Source organism: Syngnathoides biaculeatus, chromosome 23 (assembly GCF_019802595.1).
Source record: "Syngnathoides biaculeatus isolate LvHL_M chromosome 23, ASM1980259v1, whole genome shotgun sequence".
Taxonomy (NCBI): domain Eukaryota; kingdom Metazoa; phylum Chordata; class Actinopteri; order Syngnathiformes; family Syngnathidae; genus Syngnathoides; species Syngnathoides biaculeatus.
The window spans coordinates 14,352,623-14,375,802 of NC_084662.1; the positions used below are offsets into that span (position 1 = coordinate 14,352,623).

Sequence of the window (23,180 nt, forward strand, 5' to 3'; positions counted from 1 at the left end):
CAATTTAACAAATCACTGCTTCACGTGAGTATATCAGATTATGTTTTTTCTAAACTGGCTCAAATTTCACACTAAATAAACTTGTCAGTAATTAGATTATAAGACATTATAATTGTTTCCTATAATTATTTATGTATTTTTTTTATTCTATGATTTATTTTTTTGTTTGTTTGGTGGTGTGTCGTGACATTTTTCTCATTTAAAATATGTGGCTTGGCTCACTAAGAAATTGGAAAACAGAGTTTAAGGTGCACGATCTTACATATAATATTATATAATATTTTACCATCACTCAATCATTCCGCTGCATGTACACATGCAATATTTCATCTGAATCACCGCTCTGGATGAACTATGAAAATACATCAACAAAATAACTGCTGCTTTGGTGAGGCACCCCTCCACTTGTCCTAATCAGCGATTGAAGCAGGGAGATATTTCCCCACCAGGGGGTGCAATGTTTCAATTTTTTTTCAATTATTATTTTTCTATATAACGCAGAACACTGATCCCTATCAAAAATAACAAATAACAGCAAATTTACTGCTGATTATTTTCAATAAATCTCATGTTTATATTATTGCAAAGTTGTGATTTACTAGTGGTAGTTCAATGTAAACTTGTCTTGCATTTCATGTAGCTGTAAGTGTTGTTTTAAAATTAAATTTTTTTTGTTTATTTGTCCCTTTTTTTATACCACTTACCCTAAAAAATAACTTCATCAACAAGCTGGCATGCATCTATCTAGCCATCCATCCATCCACCAATCCATTTTCATAGCTGCTTATCCTCACATGGGTCACCCAGAACTGGTTGCCAGCCAATCGCAGGCCACATAGAGACAGACAACAGCCACAATCACACTTGGGGGAAATTTAGAGTCTCTAATGAATGCATGTTTTTGGGATGTGGGGGGAAACCGGAGTGCCCGGAGAAAACCCACGCAAGGCACAGGGACAACATGCAAACTCCACACAAGCCGGCAGGGCCGGGATTTGAACTCCGGTCCTCAGAACTGTGAGACCAACGCTCTATCCAGTTGCTCTACCGTGCCAAGCTGCCATGCAATTAGCATAATTCCGTTCATCTTCGTCGCTGCCCCCGTTATATGATGAAACATTTATTTCACTTAAGAAGTTTGATAATGAATGATGAATGATCTGTACTATTTATAACGTTGGGTTTCCACAGACAGGATGCAGGCGGTTACTAATTCGCCCCATTATTTGCATATTGAAGCACGACTTCTTTATAGTCCAAGAGACCTGATGTATTGCTCATGTAAAAATAAGTCTTTTTTCAAATTATCAAAGTATTGTGCATGATTTGAACATAATGACATTGTTTTTTTTTTTTATTGAGTACGATGACCATGGTGGTGTCTACAACTCATTGGCGAGCAGCACACTACAGTAGAGAATGCCAAGAACAAACGCTGCATGCGATGGCCACGCTCGAGAGACTGTTACTCTAATACGAGTGCCAAGATTGCTGATGGCTTTCATGTGCTGCCTGTTAAATCTTATGCGGTGCAAAACGAAGCGCTCGTGATACTCAAATACGTTCGTGGACGGGGAGAAAATTTGAGGAATGGGCTCCAACGCACTTCAAAAGTCATTGTTATGAAAGTTGCGGGTACTGTTTGTGTCTTTTGGCTTATGCCACTACAATTTTATACGTTCTATCTATCTATCTATCTATCTATCTATCTATCTATCTATCTATCTATCTATCTATCTATCTATCTATCTATCTATCTATCTATCTATCTCTATCTATCTATCTATCTATCTATCTATCTATCTTCTATCTATCTATCTATCTATCTATCTATCTATCTATCTATCTATCTATCTATCTATCTATCTGTCCATCTGTCTGTCTGTCTGTCCATCCGTCCCTCTATCTATCTATCTATCTATCTATCTATCTATCTATCTATCTATCTATATCTATCTATCTATCTATCTATCTATCTATCTATCTATCTATCTATCTATCTATCTATCTATCTGTGTATTTGTGTCATCAACATGATGGTTTGTTTGGAGAAAATTCATCAAATTTACATTCATTTTTCTCTCGAAAGTATATGGAAATTAACAACAGGTATGACAACCATTGTTTGTTTTAATTTAAGCCCCTCGTTCCTTTTTTAATCAAATGGTCAAAGTGAATTGTTACTGTACAAGTAAATCCTCTTAAACGTTCTTCTTTAACACGTTGCCCAAAGGAACGACGCTGGAAACATTGCAGTCATCTGATGGCCTTCATGAACAGGGAGAAGTCGCCTTAATTTGAAGGGTGATGTGACGACTCCTTCTCATAAAGCTTGCAGTGATAATAATGTAAAAAAAAAAAGCATATCCTCCCAGGTCTATAATGCATTGTTGGGGGCAAAAGGAGGACATTTAGTGGTTAAACAGGCCAAACCCTGTAAAGACATGGGGGAGGGGTAATGACCTGAACAGCCTCTCGGGTGCTATAATTACAGTTCCCTGCATCACATGTCTGCATTTTTTGGGGATTATTTTTTTCTTCTTCTTCTTCCAACAGCTCCAGACAAGACAAATCAATGCTCGCTCATGACAAGGAACCCGCCGGTCGGGCAGGTCGCGACCCTGCGGGACTTGAAGTGTCTCTCCAGAGCCCCGCAGAGGCCGAGGGGAAGAGATTAGCAGCAAGGGCGTGGCGAAGAGGTTTGTTTGTGAGCCGAACAAGCTCGTGATCATATTTACCCTTGAAAGGGCCGATTTAAAGGCACGCAAATGCGATTGCCGTCGACCTCGGTGGCTTCGCCGCGGCGAACCTGGATTGTAAATGGGGTCCCGCGTGACCTTGTTTGCCTACGCTACTGCAGGATATCAACGTATTAAATGAGTGCATGTGAGGTTAACATGCAGAAATGATACACGGAGAAGGGGAAGCTCTTCTTCGTTGATGGAGGGCAGGGTGTCGCCCACAGCTGCTGTGGCCTCTTGACCCACTGAGGGGGTAGAAGATGAAGTTTTTTTTTTTTTTAACACATTTACCGATTTGGATGTTCAAACTAATCCGCAATGTAAGCTCCTTATCTATAGCTAGCACAATTTTGTCAAAAAGGGAAGACCTGAGCAGATTATTTCCAAGTTATCCTGCAACCACAACCCTGTTTATCCTCCCATAGCACCCTTAAAATTTCAGAAATTGTTTTTTTTTTTTTTTTTTTACTCCGTCCTTTTTAAATGAGTTGGAAAAGTGTAAAAGCATTGGGTACTTTGCTCCCCACTGGGCTGTATTTAATCATTGTTTACTATTTATGTTGTTCAGTAAGAATCAGCAGATTATTATTATTATTATTATTTCTAGTAAGGAAACATTTCAGGAGGCCAGAGACAGCGCAATTGTTCTATGTTTGAATTTGAATGACAGCAGATAGCTGTTGTGCCGTATGTGGATATGATGTGATAATATTAAAGCCAAGGTCCAAGCGACAAGGTAACTGGATGCCAATTAACATTATAGACACAGAAAGTGGGAGGAGCCAACTGAATATTGTTTGAAATAGTCTTCAAAGTATTCACAAAAGTCTATTTATGTTCATTGGTTTTCCGAGTTGTGCATTTTATTTGAAATCCCCAAAACAAGACAAAGCTATATATTTTTTTCTTTAGGATTCAATATCAGGGGCTGGCTTACTCCCAAAAGAGAATGCATAATCTTAATGTCAGAATCATCTTTATTTTTATTTCATATTATCCAAAATATTCCCCTTTAGTTGTGAATCTACATTCAAATATTAACCTTTGTCATAGTTAACGATTTAGTTAACTTAACCAAAAAGTGCAATTGATTTCTTTTTATTTTCATAAATGTTGGAGTGTTCCATCCTTCTATTTTCTTTGCCGCTTATCCTCACGAGGGTCACGGGGAGTGCTGGAGCCTATCCCAGCTGGGCAGGAGGCAGGGCACACGCTGAACTGGTCGCCAGCCAATTGCAGGGCACACGGAGACAAACAGTCACAATCACACTTAATGTTCCATGTTTTTGGGATGTGGGAGGAAACCCACGCAGGTACGGGGAGAACATGCAAACTCCACAGAGGCGGGTCTGGGATTGAATCCTGGACCTCAGAACTGTGAGGCCAACACTTTACCAGCTGCCAGTGGGAGTGATATTAAATTAAAATGTACAAAACTGAATTCTATCTTGCCAGAACGGGAGCTCAACACTCCTAAACTTGGTAACATGATACTCAAAGTACGACTTTAGTATCATGACTATTAATGTGAATAATTTACATTTTATTTTTGCATGATATAACTAAATGCAAACAGATACAAACAGATTTTAGATGTCACACGGTCACCTTCCGGTCTCAATGTTTTCCATTTATCGTGTGTTGTACTATTCCACGTGTCTGGCTTGGCCCTGTTTTGCCCCGTGACAGAGAACTACAGTAAAAAAAAAAAAAAAGCAATCACCAACAAGGCGTGTGACGTACGTGTACGCTTCACATCTGCCGGGAAATGTAGTTTTTTAAAAAAAACTTTCGAACAACCCAAGTCATATAACTAATAAGTAAGAGTAAAATAACATTTAACCTTTGCTGAAAACAATTAATAATCTTCCTTTGAGTAAAAATCGCCTACTATTCAGGATATTTCATTATATGATACAATATGTGATACACGAAAGACCGCATTTCCCAGAGGACACTTGGATCGTGCGCATGCGCACTATGCCGTGGTAGCTTGCCGTGTGGAGTGGAGTCACGTGGAGACAGTCCACACCGTTCTGTCCAAACAGAACGTGAGCGAATGAGTCGCTCGCTACTACTAGCAAGCACTCAGTCTGTCTGTTCGAGCGCCGCTGGGCTGTGAAACAGATTCATGTTGTTTTTTTAGCCACGCGTCCCTTTAAACTTGACCATTTTGTCGAAGAATGAGTGATAACGATGATATCGAAGTCGATAGTGACGTGAGTATTACGACTTTCCTACGCCAATAACAAATTTATTTGGCTTTTTGTGTCGTTTTTCTTTTTTTTTTTTTTTTTTTGGTTTGGAGCCCGTGAAGCTGCTCAGCTAGCGTTAGCTACCCGATAAGATGAGTCGCCGTACTCCTCGGATAATTTGACATAATTACAAGAAACTACTGTTCTTGAGTGCTCAGAAGCATTCCAAGTACGATAGTTTTAAAATTCAAGCCGCTTAGGCGAAACTGTTCACGCTTCTCAACAATTAAGGCTACAATTGTACTTTTTGTTCTGTGTTTTTTTTCTGCAGGAAGACTCACCGAGATATCACAATGTGGTGCGTAATTTTGTGGGGGGGATTTGGCCATTATTTGTAATCATTGCACTGTACTGTATCATTGCTTATTTTTTTTCCTGAAAGATTATACATTATTTAGTAATAAGGCGTTGATTGAGTGTAGGTGGACTTCAAAATCGAATGTGAAAGCATCGGGTCATATGATCCGAAAGAGATATGACTTGTTTATGGTGTTTGGAAGGAAATATTCGCATGGTACGTTTTACATTGCATGCAGGGTATCCCCTATCCTGCGTGTATACACAGTAACACGGCGGCTATATTTAGACCAAAAGCTTTACAGAGCTGCATAGCCTCTCTTTCATTGTGTCTTGGTTATTGTTTTTAACCAATAAATTCGTGGAGTGGCGTGCAGACGGTGGTGGTTTTCCTTAACACGACGGGGGATTCCGCTTTTGCACATCTAGGTCACCTCAACAGAGGGATCTTGTTTGACATACTGCTGCATCCATGGCGGAGAATGACGCTCAGCTAAAGAGATGCTGCTGCGTGCATACATCGGGGGTGGAAAGCCTTCGTGTCAGGAAGGGCTGTAGCTGTGGGCTGTGTTTTCCTGTGTTGCAGCTTGTGATTAGAGTCAGTCTTCTCTACATCCCACCGAGGCGCTGGCATGCTCAAATGAATGACGTTATAGCTAACTGCACAACATAGTGGCGAGGCGGGAGGTAGACAACACGTACACACACCCAGCACAACGCACCATCAGTTCAATTGTAATGTAAATGCATTGTTAGCCTGCAGTTTTGCAAATGTACCACCCCCTGTGTCTCCTATGGAAACATACTAATATACAGTATATATATATATATATATATATATATATATATATTTTTTTTTTGCTTAAGTAGAACCACTTTTTATGTCTAAATAGCCCAATCCGTTCCAAGCACCCCTCCAAAAAAAAAAAAAAATCAAAATGCATGATGTAACGAATAATAAAAATGAATCAAAATTAAAAAGGCGAAGCTTTCAATTTACCAGTCGATCTATGTTCCTATACTCACTTATGGGCATGAGCTGTGGGTCGTGACCGAAAGAACAAGATCCCGGATACAAGGGGCCGAAATGAGTTTCCTCCGCATGGTGTCCGCGCTCTCCCTTACAGATAGGGTGAGAAGCTCGGTCATCCGGGGGGGGGCTCAGTGTCGAGCCGCTGCTCCTCCGCATTGAGAGGAGCCAGATGAGGTGGCTGGGGAATCTGATTCTGATGCCTTCCGGACACCTGGCTGGTGAGGTGTTCCCGTCATGTCCCACTGGAAAGAGACCCGATGGTGACCCAGGACACGCTGAAGAGACGATGTCTCTTGGCTGGCTTGGGAACGCCTCGGGATCCCTCCAGAAGAGCTGGAAGAAGTGGCTGGGGAAAGGGAAGTCTGGGTATCTCTGCTGAAGCTGCTTCCCCCGCTACCCGACCTGGAAAAGCTGTAGATAATGGATGCATAATAAAAATTATGTGCATTTACATTTGGCATTGGATGATTGTGACAAAAATCTACCACTGCATTTATTTGCATGTGATTTGTCATTACAATTCATGCATTTTTCACTGCGAACTTGGTCCTTTTATTGTCTTTGGGGTCCATTTGTCGCCATTCAGTGTGTAACATGTGCCTCACATCATTCTGAGCTTCTCAGTTTGAATCTAGGTGCCAGACCACATGTGTGGAGTTTGCATGGATTCTCGAGCTTGTGTGGGTTGTTGCTGGGTACTCCGTGTTTCTCCCAAATTCCTGGAAACTTTCATGTTAAGTTAATTTATGACTGAAGCAGGGATATCAATCCTTTTCAGCAATGGCCACCGCATAGTTCTTATTTCCGTATTAAAGCTGTTGTAACTGGGAAAATCACCTCGTGATAATATTTTATACAGGATGAACTACTCATTTTCCCATGCATTTGATTTATTCAATATTTTTGACAAAAAAATTGAATTGGAAAGCACAAGTCATAGAAAATAGTGGCAAGCTACTACATACAAAAAATGAGAAGTTTACATACACTGTCCAAAAACATAAGACAAATTATTTTTGTCTCACTGTCTGAAGTCAAATTAGTTTAAACCTTTCCTGTTTCAGGTCAGTCAGGATCACTAATTTTAAATTCCACAATCGTGAGAGAATTTCTTTGATGATATTATATTTGAGATCAAAAGTTTACGTACACAAAAGATACTATGTGTTAAAATATCATGGGGAAGCCCAGATGATGTGGTAATGGTTTTGCAAGCTTTTGATAGGTTAACTGATAACGTGAGTTAATTGACCCCTCCGTACAGGGCACTTAACCACGCCTCCTGAAGTGACGTCACGCCACGTGCGCTCGCGTAAGACAAACAGTAAAAATGGCAAATACAATACATTCTGAACTGAGACAGACTCTATGCTTCTGATTTCATTCAATCATTCACACGTAGCAATGTTATGCTAGCGCAGAACGTCTCATTCATTTATACGAGACGTGTATTAAAAATCAAATTTAGGGCATATCTTCGTGCAAACACAGTCTGGTTAAGCTTCGGCCACGAGCCAGCAAGAAATCAATACGTTTGTGCAGTCCGATCATCGCTAAATATCGCTCAACAAAGAATAAGTGTGGCAATCGTTCACACGTAACAATGTTATGCTAGCGCAGAACGTCTCATTCATTTATACGAGACGTGTATTAAAAATCAAATTTAGGGCATATCTTCGTGCAAACACCGTCTGGTTAAGCTTCGGCCGCGAGCCAGCAAGAAATCAATACGTTTGTGCAGTCCGATCATCGCTAAATATTGCTCAACAAAGAATAAGTGTGTCAATCGTTCACACGTAGCAATGTTATGCTAGCGCAGAACGTCTCATTCATTTATATGAGACGTGTATTAAAAATCAAATTTAGGGCATATCTTCGTGCAAACACAGTCTGGTTAAGCTTCTGGCCGCGAGCCAGCAAGAAATCAATACGTTTGTGCAGTCCAATCATCGCTAAATATCGCTCAACAAAGAATAAGTGTGTCAATCCTTCACACGCAGCAGTGTTATGCTAGCGAAGAACTTCGAATTCATTTATACGAGACATCTATTGAAAATCAAACATAGGGCATACCTTCGTGCGAACATATCTGTTCCGGTTGATATTAAATGGATTTAGTTGATGATGCGGTCTTCCACAAAGTTTGATCCATCGAAGGCATTTTTCGTACTGGGTCTTTGGTTTTGGAAAGGGTACGAATCGAACTCCACCAACTAGCCTTTCAGGATACCTGTCGTCACTATTACAAAGTCTGTGACTACACCTCTTAACCATATTTTTTGTTAAATAACCCAAATACGCGATAAAACGCTAACTAAACCTATACTGGACCATTCAATGTTGTCAGAGAAAATGGCGGGAGCAAAAACGGGCTTTGATCTATGCAGATCTCTGGCCTCTGATTGGTCAGTGACGCTGATTGCGCAATATCCACGGAGGGGTCAATTGACTCCACACCTGGGGGTGTATTTAAGACCTTAAACACTGCTTCCTTAATTGAAATCATGGGAAAATCAGAAGAAATCATCCAGGAAATCAGAGAGAGAATCATGGAACTCCATAAGTCTGGCTCATTCTTGGGTGCAATTTCCAGATGCTTGAAGTTGCCACGTTCATCTGTTCAAACAATTATATGCAAGTATAAATATAATGGGAATGTCCAGCCATTACCCTACTCAGGAAGGAGACAGGCTGTGAAGGAGGGATGAATGTGCTTTGGACCGAAATGTTCCGAATCAACCGCAGAACAAAAGCTAAAGAACTTGTGAAGATGCTGGATGAAACTGCTAAGAAAGTGTCATCGTCCACATTGAATCGAGTCCTGCACCGACCTGGGCTGAAAGGCCACTCACCGAGAATGAAACATAAAAAAGCCAGAGTACAGTTTGTAAAAAGACACCAAGACAAAGATATTAATTTCTGAACATATGTCCTGTGGTCTGATGAAACTAAAGTGGAGCTGTTTGGCCTTGTAGACCTGAGAACACCATGCCAACTGTGAAACATGGAAGTGGCACCATCATGTTGTGGGGCTGTTTTGCAGCAGTAGGAACTGGAGCACTTCATAATCTTCATCATGAAGAAAGAACATTCCATGGCGATATTAAGGCAACATCTGGAGACAGGTAGCTAAAACCTGGACGTAAATTACTCCTCCAAATGGAGAATGACCCTAAGCCTGCTCACGAAATAGTAAGTGTCTCGAGGATAACAAAGTCAATGTCTTGGAGTGGCCATCAGAAAGCCCTGACTTTAATCCCATCGAAAATTTGTGTGCATATCTGAAAATGCATGTGCGAGCAAGGCATCTGACAAACCTGCTGTCAGGAGGAATGGGCCAGGATTCCAGCAGAGTTCTGTCAAAAGCTTGAGGAAGGTGAGGGTTATACCCTGCCCGATGACAGCTGGGATTGGCTCCAGCACTCCCGTGATCCTCGTGAGGATAAGCGGCTCAGAGAATGGATGGATGGATGGAAGATTTGAAACCTTTATGTTTGAGAGATGAAAAAAAAAACCTTTTCATGGCATTGTATGGACATTTTAGTCGTGGTGTCATGATGTTGTTCTGGGTTTGCTTTCTTCCTGTGTGCAACTAGTGAGCGGCGCATTCGGGAGGTTACACCAAACTGGATGGAAACCCAATCATACAACAGTGTAGTACGCCGTCTCATGCAAGTAGCACGTGAATGCAAAGCTGCCCAAGTAGAGTTCAGTTGTATTTAACTTTTAACTTCAATACATTAGCTATATTTTTTTCTTTGAGTTTTCGCTTTTTTTTCATTTAGGTACAATTTATATATCTTTTGTGTGTACTATATTTTCAGTTTGAATAATTATGGTGGTTGGATGTTAGTAGGGTAGTTTTTGCTTAAAATATTTTGACATTATTCCTGTACAATACCACATTTATTTTCATTGTACTTTGATTTTATTCTCATGAATTGCCAATGTTTTTCATGTCATCATGGATAAACACCCCCCCCCCCCCCATAATATGTCGTTATTCCTTTAAACCCTGTGTTGTGTTTTTTCCCCAAAATATCACAACTTTGTAATATAGTTACTATTTACCTCTCGGAGTAACCACGTATCATTTTTATGTGAACGTTTTTTATGTAAAATTTGGACTTTATTCTTCGAAAATTTTATATTTTTTTCTTGAATCTTCTTGTTTCTTTCTTGTATATTACAGGAATAGGCCTAAAACATCAATATTCAGGCCTATGTTGCTCCTTCTATTTTAATGTCCTTTATAGGGGTCTTTAGAGATCCAATTATTTTTTTCAGCTGATACTTGGTATAAACATTTAAGAACTATTGCCCTAACAAACAAACATAACTTCCTAGCTAGTAGGAAATATGACATGACAATGTTGTAATGTGTTTTCTTGACACCTAGAATTGGCTTCATGATTATGAGTTAGAGAAACACATAACGACCTGAACGTTAGTGCACAAAATAGTAAATCACCACACAACAAGCACCTCTTCTTTTGCCACTTCATAAAATTACAGTTTCATTTTCACTTCTAATTATTAACTGTATTAACTATTAAAGCACCAGTAATGTTAACATTTTTATTATTGTAAATCGCAAGCCTAACAAATGCTTGGGTAAAATACAGACAACGTAATTGTGGGTGGTGTGGGACATTTTTCTTTTTGAGCTATTAGAATTACGGTGTATGCAGCCTGACAGTAAGGAAGCAACCCATTGTTTTATTTTATTTTTGGAACAGTGCTTTCATTCATGGTCGGGTTCATTGTTTTCCTTTTGGCACTGTCATTTCCACGTCGTCCTCGGGAAAATGTGTGATGGCGGTCACTAGTGAAGAAGATTCACTCATCGGTCCTTCCTTCCCTCGCCCACCTGGAGCACTTGCGTTAATGCGCGGCGAGTAGAATGGAGGGAGCAGTTTACCTAGCATGCGTTCCAAGAAGAGGAGGGAAAAAAAAGGTACCTGTTTTTATGACAGACTTACAGCGCCGCTATTATATGTAATTGGACACCTGTTTGTCATGGTGACAAATGTGCTGAGCCACAATGCAGCAGTCACATCTTTAATAGTATAGCGGCACGAACACACTGAATGACTTCCCGTTATGACTCCTGGGACATTTTGAGCTTCGGATGAGTACTATTTCATTTTAGTACTGTAATATATTTGATTGACATCATCCATCCATCCACTTTGCACTTAAATATTTAACGTTGAGAGTGGAGCCCACCACTAAAGCAGTTTTAATTTCTACTTGTCATAGATTTGTTCAGTGGGGTCCGCTTTTGGTTATTATAATTACAAATTTCCCAGCCATTTTTTTTTTAAAGTGAGACAGTTTTACTAAAAAATACATCTGTTGATATTAATCTACTCAGCCCCACCAAATTTTTTTTTACCTTAGATGAGTCATTATTTTTCAAATTTACTTTAACATGAATTATGTGGCTTTAACATTTTTGTACAATCAATGAAGCTTAATTTATTTTGAGACAGGCATTTGAAGCACCAAGTCTGTATTGTAATGAAAATAGTTTGTAAAAGCAGTTAACCTTATTAGGGAGAGTTTTATCAGGGGATCAAATGTGTGGCATTACCACTGAATCTCAAACATGGATGTATGTCAGGTAACAAAGCAATTGGCACAACACCACAATGTGGGTATTCTGTAAAGACTGAAATCAAATTGGGTAAGAATGAAGACCACTCCAGTATTAAACAAGCTCATAAGGTGACTTGATAAAGTTTTTATTGAAGCAATTGTGAATCCAAGACTTCAAATCAGTTGATGCCATGCTTTGGCCAGTTTTGCATACTTTTAACTTATGTTTTAATTTTTTTTTTGTTTTTTTCATTTGTCATTCATATAAGTTATGTTAAGTGGAGCATCCAATAATGACGCATGCCATTGTACATATGGCGCTGTTTCCATTTTTAAAGCAGACATATTGCTCCATTGACGTGTGACGTAGTCCTCCAAAGGTCTTTGCTTGATTCCCGTGGTGTACTTAAGCGCTGGAAAATGGCAGCCAGGGTTGTAATTACACACAAGAGGGCTCATTTTATCTCCATTTCCAGGTGTCATCGTAATTTCTGAAGATTGTACAAATGCACTTTGAAGTTCTATAATTTTTTTTTTTTTTTAACCTTCCGTTGGGTCACAATTTCTGCAAGGGCTCATTTTCCCAGTTGCACTGGCTTTAGCATCGCAATAACACAGCTCTGTCTGATTCATGATTGATCAGCTCACTAGGCGATGCATTATGCAGTTGTGGTGGCCACATTGTGAGACTGCCTTACCAAGATAAACACAATTCACATTTTGCTTGAGTCTGGTTAAGTTTCACAGAATCAGTACATCCAACTGAAAGTTGTCGTAAGCCTTCCTCCCAACGGCTGTTCCATTTCCTGAGTTCATTCATTAAAATGACGTTTTTGAAGTTTGAATTAACGTTGTCAACGAGTTCTTTCCCCGCCCCAGCACTGAATTGCAGTTAAACCTCGAATAATTTTGCATTTAAGACTCCCGGCTCCAGTTTGAGGTTTGCATGTTCTCCCCGCGGCTGCTTGGATTTTCTTCGGATACTTTCCTTTCCCCCCAAAGTCCCAAAACATGCATGTTGGGTTAATTGAAAAGTAATTACAGACATGGGAATTTTCCGTTTATAGCCGGAATTCCGTCTTTTTAAATTGCATGCATAAAAAATATATATATTTTTCTACAATATTCTGACCATAACCCGTGCCAGAATCCACACTCTTCCGATTCAACTTTTGCAAGCGAGGTGGAAACTTGATACGCATCTGTTGATTGGTTGAATGTGGAACACCTGTTGATGTTGTGGAACACATTCGACCAACGCTTGTTTACGAGGCAGTTTATCGGGCCATTTGCAAGTGAACTCAATGGCGATGCCTCTCGAGTGAAAGAAATTGATAGATATGTAAAAAATAAGTTCCGATGGTATTGGTTGGAATGAGAAATCGTCCTTACAGTTAGAAAGAAGGAAGTTACCACTCTGTTAAGCGACTTCATTCGCAAAATCGATCTACCTGGTAAAGCATTGTGCATTGGAAGTTTACGCGAAACGACAAAAACACGTCAAACACTGGAAGCAAGGAAAACAAAATTTTCCATAGCTGGTACATTCCGATGTCAGCCCAAGGCCGACCAAACCTTGCGGACTTCATCCCTTGTTTACTTCCACTACTCCCGGTATTGAGAGGCAAGATCCGCCGAAATAACCAACCCCAGTTGCAGACAGGGTAGTCAATAATGAGGTGAGGGATCAGAAGCAATTGTAAAAACTGTCTATTATTTACTTATAACGAAACATGACGTTAATAATTGCTGTCAAATTCATGTGTTTCAATCATTTACAAAGCAGGAAATTTAAAACGTTTTTGAATGGATACGATATACACGTTATGAAAGCACGCTTGGATGCCATGATGCATATCTGAATTCAATTTAGTTTCACTTCTAGTAGTTGACTTCGTTGAATTTGTATTTGAATTTGAAATTTTTGGGGGTAAAGGTATGCACCTAAATAATGAATGATGATATTGTGTACATTTTGACAAGAGAATAGCAGTTATTTATCGATGTACTAGCTATATTTCATTCATAATACAAGTTATAAAACTTGCACGTTAAAATTAGCGATCAACCTTTGATCATGCTTGCAGCCCACTGGCTATTTTTCAGTCTTTTTTCATTCTGTCACGTCACATGTCTTTAATTAGAAGTGTGAATGTGAGTGGGAATGTTTGTTTGTGTATATGAACCCTGCATTTGGCTGGGGGCCAGTTCAGGATGTACTGCACGTCTGGCCTAAAGTTTGCTGGGATAGGCTCCAGTGCAATTTTGATCCTAGTAAAGATAAGCAGTATTGAACATGGATGGATGCATAATAACCTTTCTGCAGTTTTTAGAAGAGTTATTGGATCTTGCACAACAAGAAGAGCTGTTGATAGATGACTATCAAGAGCAATCGCAGAAGAGTTAACCTTTATCTGAACCTAATTAGCGTATTTTCCGCACTATAAGGCGCACCTCCAATGAATGGCCTATTTAAAAACTTTTCCCATATATGCGGTGCACCCCATTTTAAGGCCCACCTGATTATAAGGTGCATAGAATCAATGTTACAGTAGAGGCTGGGGTTACGTTATGCATCCATTAGACGGAGCTGCACTGAAGGCTCAATATTGATCCATATATAAGGCACACTGTCGGCTTTTGAGAAAAATAAAGGCTTTTAGGTGTGCCTTGTGAGGCCCTGTAGCTCAGTGGTTAGACCACTGGTTTGGTAAACCAGGGGTTGTGGGTTCGTATCCCACTGGGGCCTCCAATCCCTGAGAAGGGTTGCGTCAGGAAGGGCATCCGGCGTAAAAATTGTGCCAAAACATATACGTGCGTTCATCTGAGATGACACGCTGTGGCGACCCCGAAAGGGACAAGCCGAAAGAAACTTACTTAGGTGTGCCTTGTAGTGGAGAAAATACTGTAGATGAATTGAAAAATAAGTGACTTCACTTTGCAGGAGAAGAGTGACTATGTGATTCATCGGCCCCAAAGTCCTTGAACCTTTCTGACTTTTAGCCATCCAAAATAGGGCGGCGTAAAAGGCAATGCAAACTGGAGTGTATATGAATTAAAGCTAATTGCTCTGAGAGTGCATTTGTGTATTTTGAATGGAAGTAAATTTTTGTACAATTTTGAGTTTTTCCTCATGAATATGACAGCCTCATCCAATTTTACATAGAGAGAACCCTCACTGACTTAAAAGCACTGTGCAGGTGTCCTGGAGGCAGAGTGGTTTTGTGTCCTTCTGTCCGCTACCCACGCTGCTGGGCTGAAGGCCTTCTGACGCTCTCATTGCAGGCAGACAAACGGGCACACCACAATGCGCTGGAACGCAAGCGTAGGGACCACATCAAAGACAGCTTTCACAGCCTCCGGGACTCTGTGCCTGCCTTGCAGGGAGAAAAGGTTGGTAACAGTACTGGTGCACACCAAAACAGTGTAAGAGACATCTATTTTTTCTTCATTATGTTTGTTCAATGTCACTTGTATAATGGGAGGCATGGTAATGATTTGAAGGGGGAGAGTAGCATATATTGTGTGTGTGTGTGTGTGTGTGTGTGGTGTGTGTGTGTGTGTGTGTGTGTGTGGGTGGGTGTGTGTGTGGGTGTGTGTGTGGGTGTGTGTGTGGGTGTGTGTGTGTGGGTGTTTGTGGAGAGCAGATGGTGGAAGCTGCATGTCTAACTGCTTGGACCAGCGTCAGGAAGTTATTATGAGGAAATGTCGCTGTGCTTTTCCTGTTTTGACATCCGCGACACGGAGAACGTTGCTTAGAGCACTCCTCCCCTAGAAACCAGTTGGGTGCGTGGATGGCTAGGGGCTGGGTTGGGGTAATGTTTGCTGAGGGAGCTGCCTCACGTGTCCCTGTTAGCCGTCTCACGGCCAGGGTGCTGAATATTATGGAAGAATCTAAGCTAGGTGCACATCCATTTGGGTATTATCTAAAAAACAACCATTAATATACTCGTAAAAGTCAAAAGAAAAATCTGCACACACATTGATGTTTTTTTTAAATGTATTTCCACATAAATTTCTTATGCTGGCTAATTCAAAGCCTGATAAGAACCTGCAACGTCTTTTGATGGCTTCATTCTTCGATATAGTCAGATGAACATTGAGGTTTCTGAACACACGCTAAACCAACACAAGGTTCAGCATGTTCATTCAAACCAGCACGACCTTGTCGAGATGTCGGTATGCGATTTACTCAAATAGCTTTGTGTGAATGAAAGACCAAAATAGTTGAAAAATTTTTCTTTAAAAAAGAAATGCTCAAGTAGGTTTGGAGTTCTTTGTATGATGACGGTTGATGATGTCAATGGGTGGATTTACACTACATCGTTCAATGTGATACAATTCAGATTTTATTTTTTTTAACGTTATATTAGCGGTGCATTTAGAAAGGAAAACAATGGTGCCAACTTTATATAATCTTGACTAGGTCTACATGTTTAAAATTTGATTTTAGTTGTGATTTCATCTATTGTTTTTTTCTATAAAAACTGATACCGTGAAAACGGATTTTCCCCCCTCCTGATTAGATTTTTTTTTGTTTTATTTTGTATATAACACACACAAATGTTTCAAATAATCAAAGGAATTGAATGTCACTCAGACAACCCAAGGAAATACAAAATTCCATTTTCAAATGACAATTCATAAGGCACAAAAAATCCAAACCTTTCTGACCATGTGTGTGAAAGAAATAACACGTTAAATCGCAGTCACTGTGACTAACCACAAATTAGGGAAAGGTGAGTTCAATTTCACAAGCCATTCCCAAACCTGATTAGCGCCATACTTGTTGAATCAAGAAATCACTTAAATAGAATGTCAGAGAACGTGAAATAGGCTATAAGATCGCAAGAGCATCATGCCATGAGCCAAAGAAATTCAAGAAGAAATGAGAAAAAAAGTGATTGAAGTCAATCAGTCTGGAAAGCCATTTCCAAGGCTTTGGGGCTCCAGCGGACCACTGTCAGAGCCATTATGGCAAATGCCATCATCCATGGGAGAGTTCTCAGGTGAAAACCCCTGCTGTCAGCAAAGAATACAAAGGCTTGTCGCACATTTGCCAAAAACAACTTGTGGACTGACGAGTCAATAATGTAACTTTTTGGAAGGTGTGCGTCCTGTTACATCTTGCGTTAAAAACAGCACAGCATTTTATTAGAAAGAACTTAATACCAAAAGTGAACCATGGTGGTGGCAGTGTGACATTCTAGGGGTGCTTTGTTGCCTCAGGACCAGGACAACTTGCCCTGATTAATGGAACAATGAATTGTGCTGTGTACCAGAAAATCCTGAAGAATTCGAATCAAAGTCCAAATTTGAACCCAATTGATGTGGTGTGACCTTAAACCGGCAGTTCATGCTTGAAAACTCTCCAATATGGTGGACTTTAAACAATTCTCCAAAGAAGAGTGGGACAAAATTCCAATTATCGCGAAGGCTAGATTTCAGTTATTGCTGCGAAGGGTGGCACGACCCGTTATTGGGTTCAAGGGACATTTACTTTTTCACAGAGGGTCTGAAATGTTTGGATTTTTTGTGCCTTAATCTGTTGAATTGTCATTTGAAAGTTGCATTTTGTTTTTCCTTGGGTTGTATCTGATTAATAAAATTGGTTTGATGATTTGAAACCTTTGTGTGTGTGTGGTAGAAAAGAAACAGAAATAAGGAAGGGTTAAATACTTTTTTCACGGCAGTGAATGGGTCCCATGAAGAAAAACTGAATTTTGGCATCTGCGAGCTGCGGTGTAAATCCAGTCATAAACCAGTTTTAATAGAGAATGTGTTACAAAGAGGTTTCCTGACTTGTCATCTTGAGATGGGATTGAAACAATAATTGATGGTTGAAGAGAGCTAAGAAGCATGACGCAGCCAATTTTACCATTTGACCTCAAGTTTTTTTTTGGGAAAGGCCCATGTCTTGTCTTTGTGATGTCATTAAATAAAGCAATTATGTATTTTTGGTGTGTTTTGAAAATGTGATGAATGCTCTACACACACGTCACTTCTCTTTTGCATGTGTCACTAACAGCAGTCTACCAAACAGGCGTCTCGAGCTCAAATCCTAGACAAAGCCACAGAGTACATCCAGTACATGAGGCGAAAAAATCACACGCACCAGCAGGACATCGACGACCTGAAGAGACAAAACGCGCTGCTGGAGCAGCAAGGTAATGCCTCAACTTTGCGTCCTCTCCGTCTTCACCTCTGCCACAAGTCGACAAGATGGGAACTACCGTCATTTCCGACCTACAGAGCGCCCCTGGTTATAAGCCTCACCCAGTACATTTGTAAAGGAAATATCATTTGGTACATATTATAAGCCGCACCTGTGTAAAAGCCGCAAGTGCCCACATTGAAACATGAGATATTTACATAGAAAGACGGTACACAGAGTTTTCAAAGTTTTAATACCTTAGCTTAGCTTAACATAGCAACAACACGGTAGCATGAACAGGGCTGGCCAAAAAAAAAAACCATACATAGATCACTGAGACGCGGCAATAACAGCAGCAACACGCTAGTGTGATGCTAACACAAGCCCGATGCTGACGCTAGCATGGTGCTAAGGCTACCGTGGCGCTAACAGGGCCAGTTAAAAAAAAAAGGTAAAAATCACGGAGACACTGCATTAACACAGCAGCAACATGCTAGGACAATGCTAGCGCAGCGCTACCAGGGCCAAATTAAAAAAAAAAAAAAAACATACAGGTAAAAGTCACTTCCTCGACACATATATTCCACCGATCTCACTCTTTTCCACTCGAGTGCCACCTTGCAGCCGTTAGAAAAAAATGCACAAACTAGCCGCATCACCACATAAGCCACAGGGTTGAAAGCGTGTGAAAAAAGTTGCAGTTTATAGGCTGGAAATTACGGTAGATGTTTGAGATTCTTTTGTGAACTCACCTTTCCCAAATTTGTGGTTAGTAGCAGTGACTTGGTAATTTAACATAGGGGAGCATTTACGTTTTCACACACAGAGCCTGATAGATTTGTATTTTTTCCCCTTCACGGTAAACAAAATGATAATTTAGACTAAATTGGTTTGTAATTTTTCCCCTCCTTGGGGTTGATACTAAAATTGGTTTGATGATTTAAAACTTTGTGATAGATTTATTTCCGCGGCACTGTACATTTCTTTTTACATCGCATTCGTTTACGGTGATGCCTTTAGCTCTAGCACCTAATCACCACTATTGGCACCAGTTCAGTGTTTCAGACCAAATGCTTGACCTTTGGAGGTCTTATCCAAAACCAACTTTTAAAAACCCTTCGTCTGTCTTATGCAAGTAATGTCATTCAGTTGGGCGCAGTAGCGATGTAGTAAATGTACACTTTGTTGAAGTGGTGTCTGAAGCACAAACATCTCTAATTTCCTTTTTTCACAGACTAGTGTGTTGGCAGTGTTCATTTAAAAATGATTTAGCTCAGCTTCAAAGGGCTTTGTTGTCGGGCCTCAAAGCTGCCATGCTAATGAGCAGCCAACAAGTTTCCATTTAAAGGGGAGTTAGTGATTTAAAAAGGGAATAAGTTTTTGTGGACTGTGAGCTGTTCACGCCTCTTAATTTTGGTTCCAAGAAAGCACAGTGGCCGAGGACAAACAACCGTACGGAGACAGAAGGTTTGACGGGGATTTCAATCATTTGCCATAAAGTTGCAAGTGCTGACACTTGACCTTTGTTACCCTAGAGTAGCACCTAATTTGTAATGGAGTTTTACTAATACGCAATACTATGGGTTTGATGTTTGAATTTTTTTGCGAGGCTGTGCGAATTGGCTGTTTATAACGGTCGCCTATTTCAGTAATTGACAACCGGTGGGTGGTAAAAAATTAGTGATGAAAAGAAGTATTTGGACACCCTGCTATATTGCAAGCTCTCCCACTTAGAAATCATAGAGGGGTCTGAAATTTCCATTGTAGGTGCGTGTCCGCTGTGAGAGATAATCTAAAAAGAAAAATCCAGAAATCACAATGTGTGATTTTTTTTTTTTTTTTTTTTAACAATTTATTTGTGTGATACAGCTGCAAATAAGTATTTGAACACAAAAGAAAACCAATGTTAATATTTGGTACATTAGCCTTTGTTTGCAACTACAGAAGTCAAACGTTTCTTGTAGTAGTTCACCAGTGTTGCACACACTGCAGGAGAGATTTTGGCCCACTCCTCCACACAGATCAGACTAGTTTCTGGGCTGTCGCTTAGACGCACGGCGTTTCAGCTCCCTCCAAAGATTTTCTAATGGGTTGAGGTCTGGAGACTGGCTAGGCCACGCCAGAACCTTGATATGCTTCTTACGCAGCCATTCCTTGGTTTTCCTGGCTGTGTGCTTCGGGTCAATTATCACGTTGAAAGACCCAATCACGACCAATCTTCAATGCTCTGACTGAGGGAAAGGGGTTGTTCCCCAAAATCTCACAATAAATGGCCGTGGTCATCCTCTCTTTAATACAGTGCAGTCATCCTGTCCCATGTGCAGAAAAAAACCCCAAAGCATGATGCTACCACCGCCGTGCTTCACAGTCGGGATGGTGTTATTGGGATGAAACTCATCATTCGACCTCTTTTCACCAAGATGCTTGGCAATTTCTCTGCAGCCCTTTCCAGCCGTGTGGAGTTTTACAATTTTGTTTCTGGTGTCTTTAGGGAGCTCTTTGGTGTTGGCCATGTTAGATGTTTGAGTCTTACTGATTGTATGGGGTGGACTGGTGTCTTTATGCAACTAATGACCTCACACAGGTGCATCTGATTCAGGATAATACATGGAGTGGAGGTGGACTTTTAAAGGCGGACTAACAGATCTTTGAGGGTCAGAATTCTAGCTGATAGACAGGTGTTCAAATACTTATTTACAGCTGTTTCACACAAATAAATCGTTAAAAAAAAAATCATACATTGTGATTTCTGGATTTTTCTTTTTCGATTATCTCTCTCACAGCGGACATGCATCTACGATGAAAATTTCAGACCCCTCCATGATTTCTAAGTGGGAGAACTTGCAGTATAGCAGGGTGTTCAAATACTTATTTTCTTCACTGTACCTGCAGTTAACAGAATGCATGCATGAGTACAAAATGGTGATTGGTGGTATTCTGTATTGGACAGTGCGCGCTCTGGAGAAGGTGAAGGGCTCGGCGCAGCTCCAGGCTAACTACTCGTCATCCGACAGCAGCCTCTACACCAACCCAAAAGGCAGCGCCGTGTCAGCGTTTGACGGCGGCTCCGACTCCAGCTCCGAGTCCGAACCAGAGGAGCCTCCCAACCGCAAGAAGCTGCGCGTGGACGCAAGCTAGGAAGCGCACAGCTTTGCGAGAGCGAGAGAGAGAGAGCCTTTTCAACGCTCTCGAGGCTCTTTGACCTTTCCACCTTACCCCCCATCCCCCCTTTCTGGGTGGGCTCGCACTGGAGACTCATGACCCCTCAAAACTCCTCACAACTGCCTCCTCGAGTAAGGAGAGCGCAGGGTTAAAATTTTCTTCTCGCAACAATCCAAAACCCCAAAAAGAGGCAGCTCAGCTACTCAAGAATTTTTTTTTTTTTTATTTTTTATTTTTTTTTTATGATTGTGTGTGTGAATGCTTGTTTGTTTCTACGTGCCCTGCTATTGGCTGGCAACCAGTTCAGGGTGTACCCCGCCTCCTGCCTGAAGATAGCTGGGATAGGCTCCGGCACTCCCGTTGACCCTCGTGAGGATCAGAAAATGGATGGATGTTCTGCCACCATGCGTTTGCAGAAGGTGCACACCAGACAAAGTCCTAAGCACTGCTATATAACATATAGAGTGGACCCCCGCTATTGGTCGGGGATAGGGACCGAGTCTGCCTGCGAATAGTGAATTTCGAGTGACAGCCAATCACAAATCTAATGGCTGCCGTTCTATTTGTGGTTGAGAAGTCAGTTGAGGGAAGGTTCCGTCTACACACACACACACACACACACACACCAGCATTTTGCCTTCGTCTGTGAAAGCGTGGTTTAGTTTACAAATCGGATTTTTTTTTTTTGTACAGCTGACTAGAACTGTTCATTGTCAAAAAGATGCTCCAATCCAGCAACTATAACGTAGACCAGGGGTGCTCAATGCGTGGATTGCGGGGCAGTTTTGGTTGATTTGGAAAAAAATGAGACTTCACCCTCTTATCCACCCTGACTGTCATATTGACCAATCCTGGCCACTTCTGACACGTATCACTGCGCATCTGCACATAGGGGCGCATTAGGTCCAGTCGCCCGTTTTTTTTAAACGGCTGTCGCGGTGACGATACACTAGTGCGCCACCCCCGCCTCCCTCTTAGGTATATCGCAGGAGGTTGGCAGCTTAAAAAGTAGATCATAGGGGCAAAAAACTTTGGGCACCCTTAATGTAGACAATATTTGGTCATGAAAATATATATATTTTTTGTGAGTAATGGAGGATGGGAAAAGGAAGAAAATGAAATCCTAATAGCTGAATTTGGAAATGCATGTGACAATGCGAGGGTCCACTGTATTGTTAATTTTTTTTTTTTTTTTAAATTTAACACACCAAGAAGAATTATGGACAATTTTCTCTTTTGGAACCACCACAAATTGTACATTTGTCGCTTTTTCCATTAAAGAATACGAAAACCCTTCAAGGAGAAACATTTAGCGACACCCACCTCAGGCCCGCCGGATCGCAGATGTTTTGTGCTGCGACACATTTGTTGACATTTAAGAAAAAAAAAAGTTCCTGTGTTGAAATGGAGAAGTTGAACGAATTTGAATCGCATTCCTAAACTTGTATCGTATTTTGTCCTTTAGCTTGAAGTAGTGATTGAGTTTAGGTGGCTGAACACATTAGGCAGCTTGTTTGAGACAAAAAAGATTAGTAATGACTGGATGTTTTCCAGCTCAAATGTATGTTATGCATTTTTGTAGTCATCTCACAGGTCACGGAAAAACATCGCTCAAACCGGAATGTTCCAAAGTAGCTTCTGTCCTTTGCAGTACAAGAAAGCCAGTGAAGCCCCGCCACCGTTGACGTATTGTGCTTGACAAAGTCCCAAAATCCGTGTTTCTGTAACTTCCCCAAGGAAACAAAACAAGTGTTCAGGAAGAGTGTGTCTGTTCATCGTTTCCATTTTTTTTTTTTTTGTCCCATTCCATTCCATGGAAATTACAAGTATGTTGTACATACTGCCAACAATTGTCTTGCAAGATGAGGCCTACCTTTAATATGAGACTATAAAATAAACTATTTTATCCTTTAATGCTGTTTCGGTTATTTAGTTGT

General features: G+C 40.7%; 1 protein-coding gene across 8 annotated transcripts; it reads left to right on the top strand.

Moving 5' to 3' along the window:
• The first annotated feature begins 4,707 nt into the window (after nucleotides 1-4,707).
• max (myc associated factor X) lies at nucleotides 4,708-23,157 on the top strand. 8 transcript variants are annotated; one of them, XM_061811964.1, is made up of 5 exons: nucleotides 4,709-4,960; nucleotides 5,268-5,294; nucleotides 15,213-15,353; nucleotides 17,959-18,094; nucleotides 21,032-23,157. In XM_061811964.1, exons 1-5 carry the CDS (start codon nucleotides 4,925-4,927, stop codon nucleotides 21,217-21,219), a joined length of 528 nt encoding a protein of 175 aa, XP_061667948.1. In that variant the 5' UTR covers nucleotides 4,709-4,924; the 3' UTR covers nucleotides 21,220-23,157. The 8 variants fall into 8 exon arrangements, with proteins under 8 accessions (XP_061667955.1, XP_061667948.1, XP_061667949.1 ...); XM_061811965.1 differs by having other exon boundaries at nucleotides 17,971-18,094; XM_061811968.1 differs by having other exon boundaries at nucleotides 15,213-15,320; nucleotides 17,971-18,094.
• Nucleotides 23,158-23,180: the final 23 nt, after the last annotated feature.